Raw genomic sequence first — 13,947 nt, 5'->3', positions numbered from 1 at the left:
CATACCAAATGCAACATTGTATCTGTGAAATTCTAGGCCATTGAACCATAGGACCAGAGGCTTCTACTGTCTCTGAGAAGAAGCTTCACAGAACCAAAAAATGAGATCCCTTCCATGCTCTTCATTCAGTCACACGGACAACATAATGGTTGAATCCAACAATTGGCTGCCCACGCAGATAAGTAACTTTATCCAATTCTCTTGCTCCATAACCCCCATCTTTATATTGCTTTTGGCTCGATTGGTATCCAAACAGCTAAGAAAAAACCCTAGAACTATCCACCAAGTTTGTCTGCAATACATTTTCTCAGCAGCAGAACAACAATATAAGAAACAAAAGTTATATGGCATACCAAGACAATTTTATCTGCAAAATTCTAGGCCAATGAGCCATAGAACCAGATGCTTCTGCTGTTTCTGAGAAGAAGCTTCATAGAACCAAGCAGATGGATCACCTTATCCATTTCTCTTCCTCCATAATCTTCCATCTTTAAATTGACTCCATTGGTATCTGAACAACTAAGAACAAACCCTACAACAGTCCACCAAGTTTGTCTGTAATACATTTTCTCAGCAGCAGAAGCAAGGTGGCTGTTTTGGTTGACATGGGTCAAGGCGGAGAGAATAAAGTCAATGAGCCAAAGGTTGAAAAAATGCACTCTCCCTCACCTGAAACTGTGAGAATGAAAAAGCCATTCCATTTCCAGACCCTGCTCATGCAAGACCCTGACACTGAGATACGATGACCTCAATCTGACACAAGCTAAGGTATTATTCAGTTTTATTTTTTATTCTTTGCCAATGACAAAAATAGGGTTCTCACCCAACGAGATTCCAGAAAATCCTATTTAACAATTAAAAAACAAAAAAATATACATTAATTTCAGAGTTTTCAAATATCAAAGTTTGATATTTTCATTTTGATTTTTTTACAAACTAAATTAATATAAAAAATGAAAGCAATAGTCTCCTGTCTAGCAGCAGGGACTAACAAAGAAGAATATAAACCCTTGCTGCTTGAGTAACTTTTCTATTGCTACCTTGATCTCTTCATGGATGTTGCTCTGGAGGTTTTGAAAACTCAACTCCTTCAGCCTCTGCAAATCCCTTCTCACTGGCGAAACTGTTTCCTTGCATCTCCTCCTCTCAAGGTGGCATATAAGCTTTATAATTTCCCATTCCATTGTGCTCAAAGACATGTGCATTCTGAATGTGGAGATCCCACACACCAGATGAAGGAGGCAGTAAGCTAAGACTCTGCAAAATGTCTACCGTGTCTATGCAAGTGCTTGCCCGTGCAATTATGGCTCCAGCCTCTCATCACCTGGCACAGCTAGCAACTTCTCGATTTTTATTTAATTTTGCTTTTCAATTCTTTCTTTTTTTTGTAACAAATAAGCCCGAGAGCTCCAAGGAAATTTATTCTTTCACTCTCCTCCAGGCTCCAGCCAATCCCCAAATAAATTATTCAATTTCATTAAAAGAGAGCTTTTGTTTTGGAAAAAATCCATTTCATTAAGTTTTTTCTGAAAACATGAGAAAGGCAGTAAAATATGTTGTTGGCACAGAGGCCAAATCAAAATAATCCAGCGAGATGGGGACTATAGTTGGCTTGTCACAGGCAGCGACTGGGAAGATATTCACTGATGCTACAAATGAGAATGAGGGGCCAACATACACTATATGAATAGGAAGAAGCCAAACACTATATAATGGTATTGTGCTTTACTTCATAAAAGCATACTAGAATTTGTAACCCTAGGTGGGCTACTGGTTTTGAAAAAAAGACTGTGTAAAGAAATCACATTTTCTTCTCGAGAAGAAAGCAAAAAAGAATTTTGGAATCTGCACAAACACCAAAAAAGCTAGCTAGTTATTCCATAACAATTGGATACATTACAAGAGTTCTTAATATGCAATAAATGTGCTTGAAATATAAAATCTTATGTACAGCAGAGACCATTACTTTAGCACTCTCAAAAACAGAGCAGTAAAAACACACCAGATCCAACTAAACAACTATCTCGAATCAACAAAGGAATAGAAAAAAAGCCATTGAAAGAATAAAGCTATAATACTCTTATCAGAAAAATAACATTTTAATAATTGCCACAGATAATAGGAGTCCTTGCTTAAACATATCATGGAATGCAAATGCAAGAGGTTTAACCTAAGTCACATGACACGAGGACACGAGACACGGAGGACACGTAAATACGTGGTATTCAATACGAAACGCAGCGACCTGGAAACAGGACATGGGGGACACGTTTTATATATATTTAATAAAAAATATATATATATATATATACCGAAATATAGTTTTTTATCCATATTAAATTGCAGGTTGCAGGCTTGCAGCTTATCTAATCAAATTAAAATATAATTACTTCTCAAAGTTCATAGTTCACTTTAAAAAAATAAATAGAATCAAAATTTACAACTTACAAGCACATAAGAATAGATATTAAAACCATAAAATGCAGATTTTCCATTAAGTCATCAAAATCAAAATGTATCACTGTTCAGTGCTTGCAATGTACATAGATAGATCATAGACTACAGTAGATACTGACTCCTGAGAGAATGCCAATGGAAAATACAAAAGAGTAGATACTAGATACTAGATACAAAATAAGTAGGAATATCATAGCTCGGTACTGGTCCATGAGTCATGACTCATCACTCTATCAATAGTCCATGTCCTCTATGTCATAGTCACCATCACTGCCACTGCCATCTGACTGTACTCCATCCTCCTCCTCTATGCCCAATCCAGGATCTGCTGCTGTGGAGGATGACCCCTCAAGACGATGTGTCTCATCATCAAAAGTCACTGGCTCTAGCACTGGGTCATTAAGATCCATGTTGGCTAATGCCAACTCAATACTGTCGTCCAAGCCCATATCATCAGGAAACACATCCCACATCTTTGTTTTTCCCTTCAACCACTCCTGTCTCTGCCTGTAAATAAGACGAAGGTTGGTGTGCACATACACCATTGTCTCCGCCCTGGATTGCTCAAGCCTGCTCTTTTTCAAACTATATAGATTCCCGTAAGTGCTCCAATTCCTCTCACAACAAGAAGATGAAGTAATTTGAGAGAGGGCCCTCAAGGCTAACTGTTGTAGAATAGGGCATGCTGCCCCATGAGTTGCCCACCATGCATAGGCACTTTTGACCCCCCTATCTCCAAGTACATCATACGCCCCAAATCTCCTGGTGCCAGTGGAGAACTCTACAAAGCCTTCCTCCACCTCAAGAAAAGATGTGTTATCCTGAAACATCCTTCTGAATGCTATCTTCCTCCCCTGTGAAATCTCTCCATCCATGTGAGGAGGGTATCTGTGTGAGGTCCCACCATGGAGCCACTCTTGACTGTAGTACTTGGGATTCAAAGAGTGAGCTAAGCAATGCAAAGGTGTGCAATTCTTATCCCACCTAGAGATAAGAATATCCTGTATGGTGGACCATAAGCTCTCTGTTGATGTCTCATATGCAGGGCACTCATTCTCCATAACAATAGTCTTCACAGACTCAATCATGGAATCCCAACCCTCATAAACCTCTCCTAAGATGGGCTGGTCCGTGTCTGCAAACCGCAAGAAAGAAATGATAGGGTTCATGATCTTTATGGTAAGATCCACCCTTTCCCACCAACCATCATCTAACACTATGTCCTTTACCTTTTTTGAAGCTGTTTGATCCGTCTTTCTCCAAAAAGACCAAAGATCTGAAATAACCATGGCCCCAAGAGCGGCCTTCACCTCCTTCAACCTCTTAAGCATGATGAATGAGGAAGCAAACCGAGTATCTGCAATCTTCAACAAGCATAGATGTGTGTACTCTTTATATATTGTGAGGGCATTGGTATGGTTTTGCACAAAATTTCGGATATGGCGTGCATCCTCAATAAGATTGCCAATCCATGTCACATCTGAAGCAATAGATTTGAGTGCCAAATTCAAAGAGTGAACAATGCATGGTGTCCAAAATATTTGTGGATATTTAGTTTCCACAATCAAGCCAGCTGCTTTGCAAACAGGTGCATTATCTGTGATAATTTGCACACAACTTTCAATGCCTACTTCTTCAATAACTTTAATAAACAGCTCACCCATATATTGTGCATCTTTGTATTGTCCAAGAGCATCAACTGCTTTCAAGAAAACCGGTCCATTTTGAGAATATACCATGAAATTGATGAGAGGATGGCGTGTTGTATCTGTCCATCCATCAGAGACAATACTGACACCAGATGAGATCCATGATGATTTAATAGGTTGTAGAGATTTATCCACCTCCTTCCTTGCCTTCACCAACAATGTGGTTCTAAGTTTTTCTGAACTTGGAGGCACATACCCAATTGGAGCCCTATCAACTAGAGCTCGACACATCTCAATAAACATAGGAGACCGTGCAACATTAAAAGAAATGAAGTTGAGATAGAAAAAGAATGCCAATGTAAGATCAACCTTATCTCGCTGCTCACGCTGAAAAATCTTATCCATTGGACCACTATAAGTTTGGGCTGCCCTCTTTTTTGTTGGCTGAATTTCTTTTCTCCCAAATCTACTAATATTAGAATTCCTCAAGAATGGAAGAGGATCTTCATTTTTACTAGCTTTCCTGCTTGCTGCCACCACATTCACAGAGCCAGCTGCATCCTCCCTTATCAAATCCATTCTTTCGTCCTGACTGATAGTTTTGCATGATGCAATTCCACAAGGCAGGTCCAACAAATGGCCCCTAACTCGATTGTAAGTGCTCTTATATTCAAGCTTGCAGAAATTACAAGACCATTGCACATTCCCTCCCAGACCAGTCTTTGGCACTTGCTTCTTGGTTACATACTTCCAGAGAGGGTATTTTTTTAGCTGTGCTTGTTGTCTTGCTGCAGCAGCATCATATTTTAATGTTGGCTGACAAACACCTACAGCTTCACTTGAAGCACTTGGGGCACTATGACCAACAGAAGGTGAAACACTTGGAGTTGGAGGGCGGGGACCACGAAAAGCACTGCCCTTCCTTTGACCTCTGCCGGCTGCCTTGGATGATTGAGCCATTAATGTGAGAACTGTTATAAATTCCACACACCTTCACCTACAAAAAAAACAATTAAAGTCTTGTTGTTTCTTACTGTCTGTAAATTGTCAATTTGTCACAAACCTACAAAAAAAACAATTAAAGTCACAATTAAAGTCTTGTTGTTTCTTACTGTCTGTAAATTCAAATTGTCAATCTGTCTGTTTATTAATTATGAATTTGACACTCTACACAGGTAAGAGGATGACTATTTGGCATAAACTTGTATATTTCTGTCTATATCTGTCTCTGCTTTTATTGCATAAAAATCTGAGAACAATAAAAAAATTAACTGCTTGTGATTGCAGCAGTTTTGTTATGCACAATGTACGTTTGGCATTACGTGTACATAAGGAGATATGCTTATGAGATGGAGCACAAGGTGTCCAAAGAACAAATTGGCAGCCTATTCTCAAGCTTAAGTGTGGCCAGAGTTCCTGGGATTGGGCTTCTGTTCTCGGAACTGGCACAGGGAATTCCACTCATATTTTCACATTTTATAACCAATCTCCCTGCTGTACATTCTGTTGTTGTATTTGTTTGTGTAAAGTATTTGCCAGTGAACACAGTCCCGGCTGAAGAACGCTTTCGATTCCGACGGGTTGATCCAAAAGAATACAAAATGTATCGATGTGTTGCGATGTATGGTTACATGGATGTGCGTATTGGGAATGTGGAATTCGAAAGGGAGTTGCTGGAATCCTTAAAAGAATTTGTACAATCCGAGTACATGTACAGGGTTAATGAAATTGAAATAAGAGAGAGCCAGACATTTGAGTTGACAGCTAAAGCAGTTGGGTCTGGAGATGAGGGTGAAGTCGATGGTATGGTCTCTTTCCAGAGTCGACGATTCGTCGAAGCCGGCGAGTTTGAGTCGCAGCAGGACATTGAATTCTTGCAAGAAGCAAGAAAGGCAGGTGTGGTGTATTTGGTGGGAGATAGCCAGGTGAATGCCAAGACTGGTTCTCGGTTGCTTAAGAGAATTGTGGTTAACACTGTATATCGGATACAAATTACAATTATTTCGGCCAGTTCATTACGAACTCTCAGTTCACCATTGCTGCTACCTAAGGATCATTTCCAGTTACTAGAAATCAAAAACTCCAGAAGTACTGCATGCAGCGTTAATGCTTGTTACTGTTACTGGTTACAGTCTTAAAGAATAATGTAAGTATAAAAACCCTGCCGGTGGGCTCAAAATATACAGCGAGCAAATGTAACGTGAATGCTATTGCTTACTGGTTTAAAACTTTAACGCTGGTCCTGGTTACGCTGGTCTTGAACGAACAGCAGCTCCACACGACACACACAGCTCCCGCAGCTACACACGACACACGAACAGCTCCAAACAAACGAAAAAAACCCTGACGCTGACGTTATAAACCGAATTTTTTTGCAATACGTATTCAAAAATCGAAATACGTTATGGCAACGTATTCTCTGTACCGAATACGCGTATTCTAAATTCATGACACGAAGGGAAAACGTAGAATACGTATGCTATTTTTAGGACACGTCAAAAATCGTATTGGACACGTATTTGGGCCGTTTTCGTGTCCAATACGTGAAATACGAGACACGGGACCCTAGGGGACGTGTCCTGTGACTTAGGGTTTAACTTGTTCACCTGGTCCTTAGATATAACCTTTGCGTCTTCAAAATAAGATGCAAAATGTCAACAGGAAAACATGGAAAGTTTCAAACATCCTTTGCATGTTTACAACAAAGAGATCTCCAAGAAAAAAGCAAATTGATTTTGTTGGAATTTGGTTGTCATTGATGTCAACCCAAGCAACAGCAAGAAGAAGCCCCACTTTTGATAATGAAAATGACAAGGCAGGCCAGTGTTTTTGTATGCAAAACCATCAGCATTTGGTTGTCCTCGTCGTGCCAATTCCAATGGTAGATGGGATGCCTCATAACTCCTCATGGTTGAGGAGATATGCCTGATAAAAGTTTGTACCCCAAAAGTATGGTCAAGGTCCCCAAAATGAGATGATGAAGGCAACATGATGTTTGGTTAATCAATGGCATTTATTCTCAAGAAAATTTGATTAAATTGCGTTGGGTTTATCAGCCCTCCTAATAAGGAATATCCTAATCAAATTCAGCTTGCAAAGGAGAATTTTTTCAAGGGTATATTAATTGTAAAAAATTGGATATCAAGTCAGGCTTCGTAGGTGGTTAAGTATTGGCTCCATTTTTTAAAATTCAAATTTTAAAACATTTTAGGGTCGCCTCCATGATTTAAGGCCATGTCAGCTCCTCTAGAAGCCCCTGTTAGAAAATCAAAAAGGCAGAAATATTTTCTTATACTTGATAATTACTCGTGATGTTCTTGTCTTCTTATTAGGTTTCTTTGTATCTTCTTTCTTTTAGTTCATCATGCATTTACCAAAGCAATAGCACTCAAGACAATGAAGTTTAGATATTAAAAAATTGAAAAAAAAAATGAATATTTTTGTGCCAAACGATTTTTTCTCGATTCTGTCCGATTTTTCCGATTTTTTCCGATTTGTTCCCCACACCGATTTAATCCCGATCGCGATTTTCACAACATTGCAATGAACACCAGATGTAGGCTCACAACCAGGGCAAAACCCATCTCAAGGGTAACACCCAATCAGTAATTCTCCCTTCGATAGTTTTCCAGAGATATTCCAAGACTCTTGACCCTGACACAAACTTTTCTCCACACCAAGTCAGCCTTTCTTTTTTCTTGTAGATGATCCTACTTGACATGGCAATAGCAGCAGCAATCGCAACACTTTCTTCGACCCAACAACTTCTATCTCGCCTTGGAGACTTCAATCTTCACTGGAATACTTCGATCTTCTCTTAGAAACTTTGATCTACGCCTAATACAACTTCTAGAGGCAGCAGCATCCAGCAACAGTGACTTCGACCTATACTTTGATCTGGCAGCAGCGACATACGGCAACTGGCTACGGCATCAACAAGAGAACTTTGATCTTCCAACAAAATTTTGATTTTCCCTTTTTCCTTCTCCTAGACCAAACTCACACTTCCTTCTCCTCCTCCTATTTCGCACTTTTTCCAGCTTCAAGAGATATCGAACTTGCTTGTTGAGAGTGAGTGCTTCAAATGGAATTCGAACTGCTTCATTTATAGTCCTTTGGTGAGGTCGAATAGCCCTCCTTGAGGCCGACTTGATCATCTTAAGGCCGACTTGGTGTGGAGACAACATAATTCATATTTGACTCAATACTTAACCTTTTTACATGATTCAAAAGCCCAAGAAGGGTCTCTTTAAAAGTACAATGACTCTATTGACTCAGAATAAATCCTAGAACTTAGAAGTCCTCAATGGGGACTTTGACTTAAAACATGATGACCCAAGCATGAAACCCATGCTTTAATAAGTCATAATAATAATAATAATTATTATTATTTTCTTTATTCTTTTGATAAGTACATTACAAGATGACTCAAATACATTAAATGAAGACCGAACCTAGTTACATTTTCCAATAGATCACTATATATATGAGCTCAGTCTTCTCCTTGGGGTGTATCAAATCTATCACGCATATGTCTATCATTTGACATGATTTCCTAAGGCCTTGTGTTGTCACACATATCTGAGGGAGTGAGGCTGAGTTTTGAAGGAAGTTCATGATATATTTTCTTTGTGATTTTCACTCACTGAGGCTGAGCTTTATGGACTGTTTAATGGCCAATCCTTGGGCTTAATTGCTTACTATTTTTGGGTTTTTTTTTTGGCTAAGCTTGAGACAAACTACTGTAGCACTTTGGTTGTCCTGAGGCAAAGTTTGTGTTGGATCTATGGCAATTTTTGCTATCTCAGAGGCCGAATTCCGGCGTCCTTTGAGGCAAGCATTCACACTAAACATGTTAGTTTGTGTCGCATTAGAGTTGTTCTAGTCTCGAAACTTTGTGGAGAGACTAAAACACATGAGTTCTCCATAACCCAGAATCGTTTCTGAAATTTCACCTAGAAGTATCTCAATTAGAATATTAGCCTATTTTTAAATATTTCCTATGTCTAAACTTAAGAAAAGGGGTTAATTAATCAAAATTAATTGAGATAAGGAGTGAATCATCTAGAAACTCATTCGAATCGACTAGGAAATAATTTGGGCCCTTGATTAACTTTTAATCTTAGCTATTACAGGTCCAATAGAAGATTATAAGAAGAAGTCAATGTGTAGATGGAGAACGCACACGTGAGACACACAGAGGTTCATTTCCTTAGAGAGTTCGATTTTCCAGAGGCAGTAGCCAGAAGAGATTGAGCAAGAGAAGGAAGCGGAGACAAAGAGGGGCAAGGATAGTGATCCGAAGGAAGTTTTCCAGATCCCGAGAGGCAGCAGCAAGAGGTTGAGTTATTCCCAGTGAGGCAGCACAGAGGACTGTGCAGTCAGCTTCAGAGGGCAATTTGATTTAGTTGTGGGAAAAATCGATTCAACTTCCAGAGGCCTGGAAAGTCTTCGAGAAGGCCGAAGAATCATTTTCCTCAGTAAAGACACGCAGAACGACTTGATTAGAGGCAGTTTCAAACTAGACGTCCTAGGGTTTGTGCAAACACTATGCAAAAGCTGTTGAGAAATCAATGCAATTAGATTAGGATTTGATTCCTCTTTCTTGATAATTACTTGTAAGTTATGTTGGCTTCGATTACTTCTTTATTATCTTATCTTTCATCAAGCAATTACCATATTAAGTGTGTATGAAGATCACAAAACAAGAGACACAAGATGTAGGCACTATCCTAGGGAAAAAAACCCCCTCGAGGGGAAAACCCAGTCAAAAATTCTCTTCCTTCAATAGTATTCTTTGAGACTCTTCAACCTAGCCAAAGACCAAACCTTCCCTCCACACCAAGTCAGCGTTCCAGAACTTTTGCCTGTTTGCAACAACACTTCCTTCCCAACAACTTCGACTATGCAGCAACTTACGGCAACCGACAACAGCAATACTTGGAAGACTTTGATCTCCCAAACTAGGGCACGAAACAGAGAGAGTAGCTCCAAAACTTCGAGTTTCTTCTTCTCCTTAGACTTGACCCAACTCGCACTTCTTTTAAGCTTCTTCTTCCCACTTTGCACTTTTCCAGCTTCCTTAGAGATATCGAACTAGCTTGAGATGAGATGCTCCAAATGAATTCAACTTCCTTCTATTTATAGGCTCCAAGTGAGGTCAAATTGGTGTCTTTAGGCCGACTTGGTGTGGAGGTTACATAAATTATTTTGACTCAATATTAAACGTTTTACATGATTCAAAAGCCAAAGAAGGGTCTCTTTAAATGTACAATGACTCTATAGACTCAATATTAATCCTAGGATTCCACAATGGGGACTTTGGCTAATATAATGATGACCCAAGCATGAAACCCATGCTTTAATAAGTCATTGATACAATAATAAAAATTCTTTTCTTTATTCTTTTGACAAGTACATCACATGATGACTCGAATACATTAATGAAAACCGAACCTAGTTACATTTTCAACACTCCCTCTTAACTAGGGAGGTATTCATAATATACAAATACAATGGAAGATCTCAAACTATATAAACAGTGAAGAGTTTAGGCACCGCAATGCCATGGACTAGATTCCTGACCAAGACAATCTATGCATTGGTCTCTCAACAGTTTAGGCATCGCAATGCCACAGACTAGATTCCTGACGAGGGCAATCTATCCAAGTGGGAATAAGGTGGACTCAAGCTTTCAACCTCTCTAGATACCATCAAGATTACTTGTTAACCACCAACCCAGGGACCTAGGTGTGTATCCATGGTCAAAGCTCTACAACCCATGCCACCCTCCCTACTTTGGGACCTAGACATCAACACAAAGTGTTGGCCCGATGTCCTCCCAGGCAATGCTTCACTCACAAAGCCTCAACAAATCTCTTCCAATCTTTCATCATCAATACAATCAACAATATTTACCAAACCAAGCATGCTTCTCAAATACTCAAACTTCTTGTTAGGAAGAGCCTTTGTTAGTATGTCTGCTACCTATTCATCTGTCAAGACATACTCCAACTTCATGATCCCATCCTGCACTAGGTTCCTAATAAAGTGGAACTTATTGTTGATATGCTTCGTTCTAGCATGAAACACAGGATCTCCAGACATCTTGATACAACTTTGATTGTCACAATTAATCACAGTAGGACCCAGAGACTTCTCGAACAAATCTATCAGAAGCTTCCTTAACCAAACAACCTCCTTCCCTACTTCACATGCAGCCACATATTTTGCCTCAGCACTACTTAAAGCAACGAGATCTTGCTTCCTACTCATCCATGAAATCATAGCAGCTCCTAGACTAAAACATCCTCTGGTAGTGCTCCTTCCATCGGTCTCACTACCACCCCAATCAGAATCTGTATAACCGATCAGCTTAACTTCCTTACTATCATATTTTAGGTAGTGGTGTATAGTGCCACGAAGATACATCAATATGTGTTTGGCAGCTATCCAGTGATCATGACGAGGCTCCAACCAAAACTGACAAAGAATGTTTACTGCAAAATATATATTTGGCGTCGTATTTACCAGGTACATTAGGGAGCCCACCAATTGATGATACGAGGTAGGATCCATGAGACTAAAGTCAAAGCCCCTCAACTTCTTGAGATTACTGATCATAGTAGTCATTGGCTTGGAATCAATCATCCCAAATTTTTGCAACAACTTGATAATGTACTTTCCTTGCCCCAAATATATCTCCCCAAGTTTCTGCCATACTTATAGACCTAGGTAATAGTGCATCAGTCCAAGATCCTTCATTTCAACTTCAGTTGTCTGCATCTTCTTGCATTCTTGAATTCTTCGCTCCACACTTGTAATGAATAGATCATCCACATATAGTAGAATAATGACAACCTCATTATTCACGACCTTGATGTAGAGATCTGGAGCAGCGGAACTCTTTACGAACCCAATTCTAAGTAGATATGCATCCATCATTACATACCATGCCCTAGGTGCTTGCTTCAAACCATATAGGGCCTTCTTAAGTCTGCAAACATGAGAGTCATTGCTATTAACTTCAAAGCCTTCAAGTTTTTCAATATACACTTCCTCATCAATGGTCCCATCTAGAAATGTGGTCTTCACGTCCATTTGATGGATATTCAAACCCATTGTAGTAGCTAATGAAACCAGAGATCTAATGGTAGTGTGCCTTGTTGTGGGTGCAAAGGTTTCTTCCAGTGTTTTCAAAGCCGTTTTTAAAAACCGGTTACCGGTCTAACCGGCCGGTTAGCAAGGCCACCAGTCTAAATCGGCCAAAATCCCCGATTGGAAAGGCCATTTCTCCATTTTTTAGCCCTAACCGGTGAGCAGCATGTTGTGCAGGTCATCACTGATAATGCCTCAAACTATGTTCTTGCTGAAAAGATGGTTGAGACCAAATATAACACCATATTTTGGACTCCATGTGCTGCACATTGCATAGACCTCATGCTTGAGGATATAGGCAAAGTGTAGTGGGTAAAAAACATTGTAGAGCATGCCAAGTGCATTACAAAATACATTTACAACCACTCATGGGTATTGAACCCAATGAGGAAACACACTGGGGGCAAAGAGCTTGTTAGGCCTGTAATTACGAGATTTGCAACTCACTTCCTCACGTTGCAATGTCTCAATGGTCAACATAAAAACTTGCAGAAAATGTTTTCCTCTTAAGAATGGTCTGAATCTCGGTGGGCTCATAGACCAGATGGAAAAGACACCAAAAAGAAAGTGTTAGACACTTATTTTTGGAAAAGGTCTCTAGAGCTTGTGAAAATTACCGAGCCCCTTGTTAAGGTGCTAAGGTTGGTGGATGGGGAAAGATTGGCCATGGGCTACATTTATGAAGCTATGGATCAGGCAAAGGAGCAGATACGGGCAGCTTACAAGGACAGGTTAGCTAAATATGGCCGTATATGGGAGATCATTGATAACAGATGGAACAATCAACTCCATCGTCCTATACATGCAGCTGGGTATTTTTTGAACCCAAAGTATCACTATAAAAATCGGCTAGGAGATCTGCATGATGGGGAGGTCAGAGCTGGATTGATTGATTGCTTGGAGCGCATGGTCCCTAGCCATGTAGACCAGTTGGAAATACATAGACAGCTTACTGTTTTCAATATGGCAAGTGGTACTTTTGGCAAAAACTTGGCAAAGATGGCAAGAGATGTGGACCAACCAGGTAAGCAATTCCAATTTCCATTTTTTTTTTCTTTTCAAGTTAAAATTGTTTACGTTCTTTACAATTCAAATTATAAACTAAGTTACTAATTAATGTCTTTTTCTTTGCAGCACATTGGTGGGAGTCATTTGGTGGCCAGTGTCCTCAATTGCAAAGGTTTGCAATTAGAGTCCTCAGTCAAACTTGCAGTGCTTCAGGTTGTGAGCGCAATTGGTCTGGTTTTGAGCACATACACACGAAAAAGAGAAACCGTTTGGAACAAAAACGGTTAAGTGATCTTGTTTTTGTGCAATACAACCTTCGACTGAGGAGGAACCAAATGATGAGCAAATCACCTGATCTAGATCCCATTGTGTTGGACGATATTGATCCAACATCAGAATGGGTGGACACTGAAGATCCTGTGTTTGAGGCTGATTTTGATATCGACATGGCTTTAGCAGGGGATGAAGCAGATTATGTGGCAGCATCAGAACCAGGATCAGTAGCGGCATCAAGGAAAGGCAAAGAACCAATGGAAGGCACTAGTCGTGCAGGTCGACAAACTCGTGCTTCCATTAGGTCCACTTCTATTGTCATTGGTGGCATTGATACTGAGGTTGCAGATCAGGCTGAGGCATCCTCATACTCTGAACCAGATGATGTCTATGTAGCTCCTGA

The 13,947-nt window shown here is 39.8% G+C and overlaps 2 protein-coding genes across 2 annotated transcripts; one reads left to right on the top strand and one right to left on the bottom strand.

The window, feature by feature from the left end:
* Positions 1-3,571: 3,571 nt before the first annotated feature.
* On the bottom strand, positions 3,572-5,066 carry LOC149236236 (uncharacterized). The gene is made up of 3 exons (XM_089368818.1): positions 4,073-5,066; positions 3,744-3,937; positions 3,572-3,592 (listed from the first exon to the last, which is right to left on the bottom strand). The coding sequence occupies exons 1-3, from the start codon at positions 5,064-5,066 to the stop codon at positions 3,572-3,574; spliced, it is 1,209 nt and encodes a 402-aa protein (XP_089224944.1).
* Positions 5,067-5,410: 344 nt separating this feature from the next.
* Positions 5,411-6,244, top strand: LOC149236235 (potassium transporter 9-like). Its single transcript, XM_089368817.1, has one exon. The coding sequence runs from the start codon at positions 5,411-5,413 to the stop codon at positions 6,242-6,244; it is 834 nt and encodes a 277-aa protein (XP_089224943.1).
* The last annotated feature ends 7,703 nt before the right edge of the window (positions 6,245-13,947 follow it).

This window comes from Pinus tabuliformis, chromosome 8 (assembly GCF_031772625.1).
Source record: "Pinus tabuliformis cultivar Carrire ecotype Pingquan chromosome 8, CPIR1, whole genome shotgun sequence".
NCBI classification, from domain to species: Eukaryota; Viridiplantae; Streptophyta; class Pinopsida; order Pinales; family Pinaceae; genus Pinus; species Pinus tabuliformis.
Note: the sequence above shows the minus strand (reverse complement) of the source record. Positions and strands in the feature narration are given on the sequence as shown.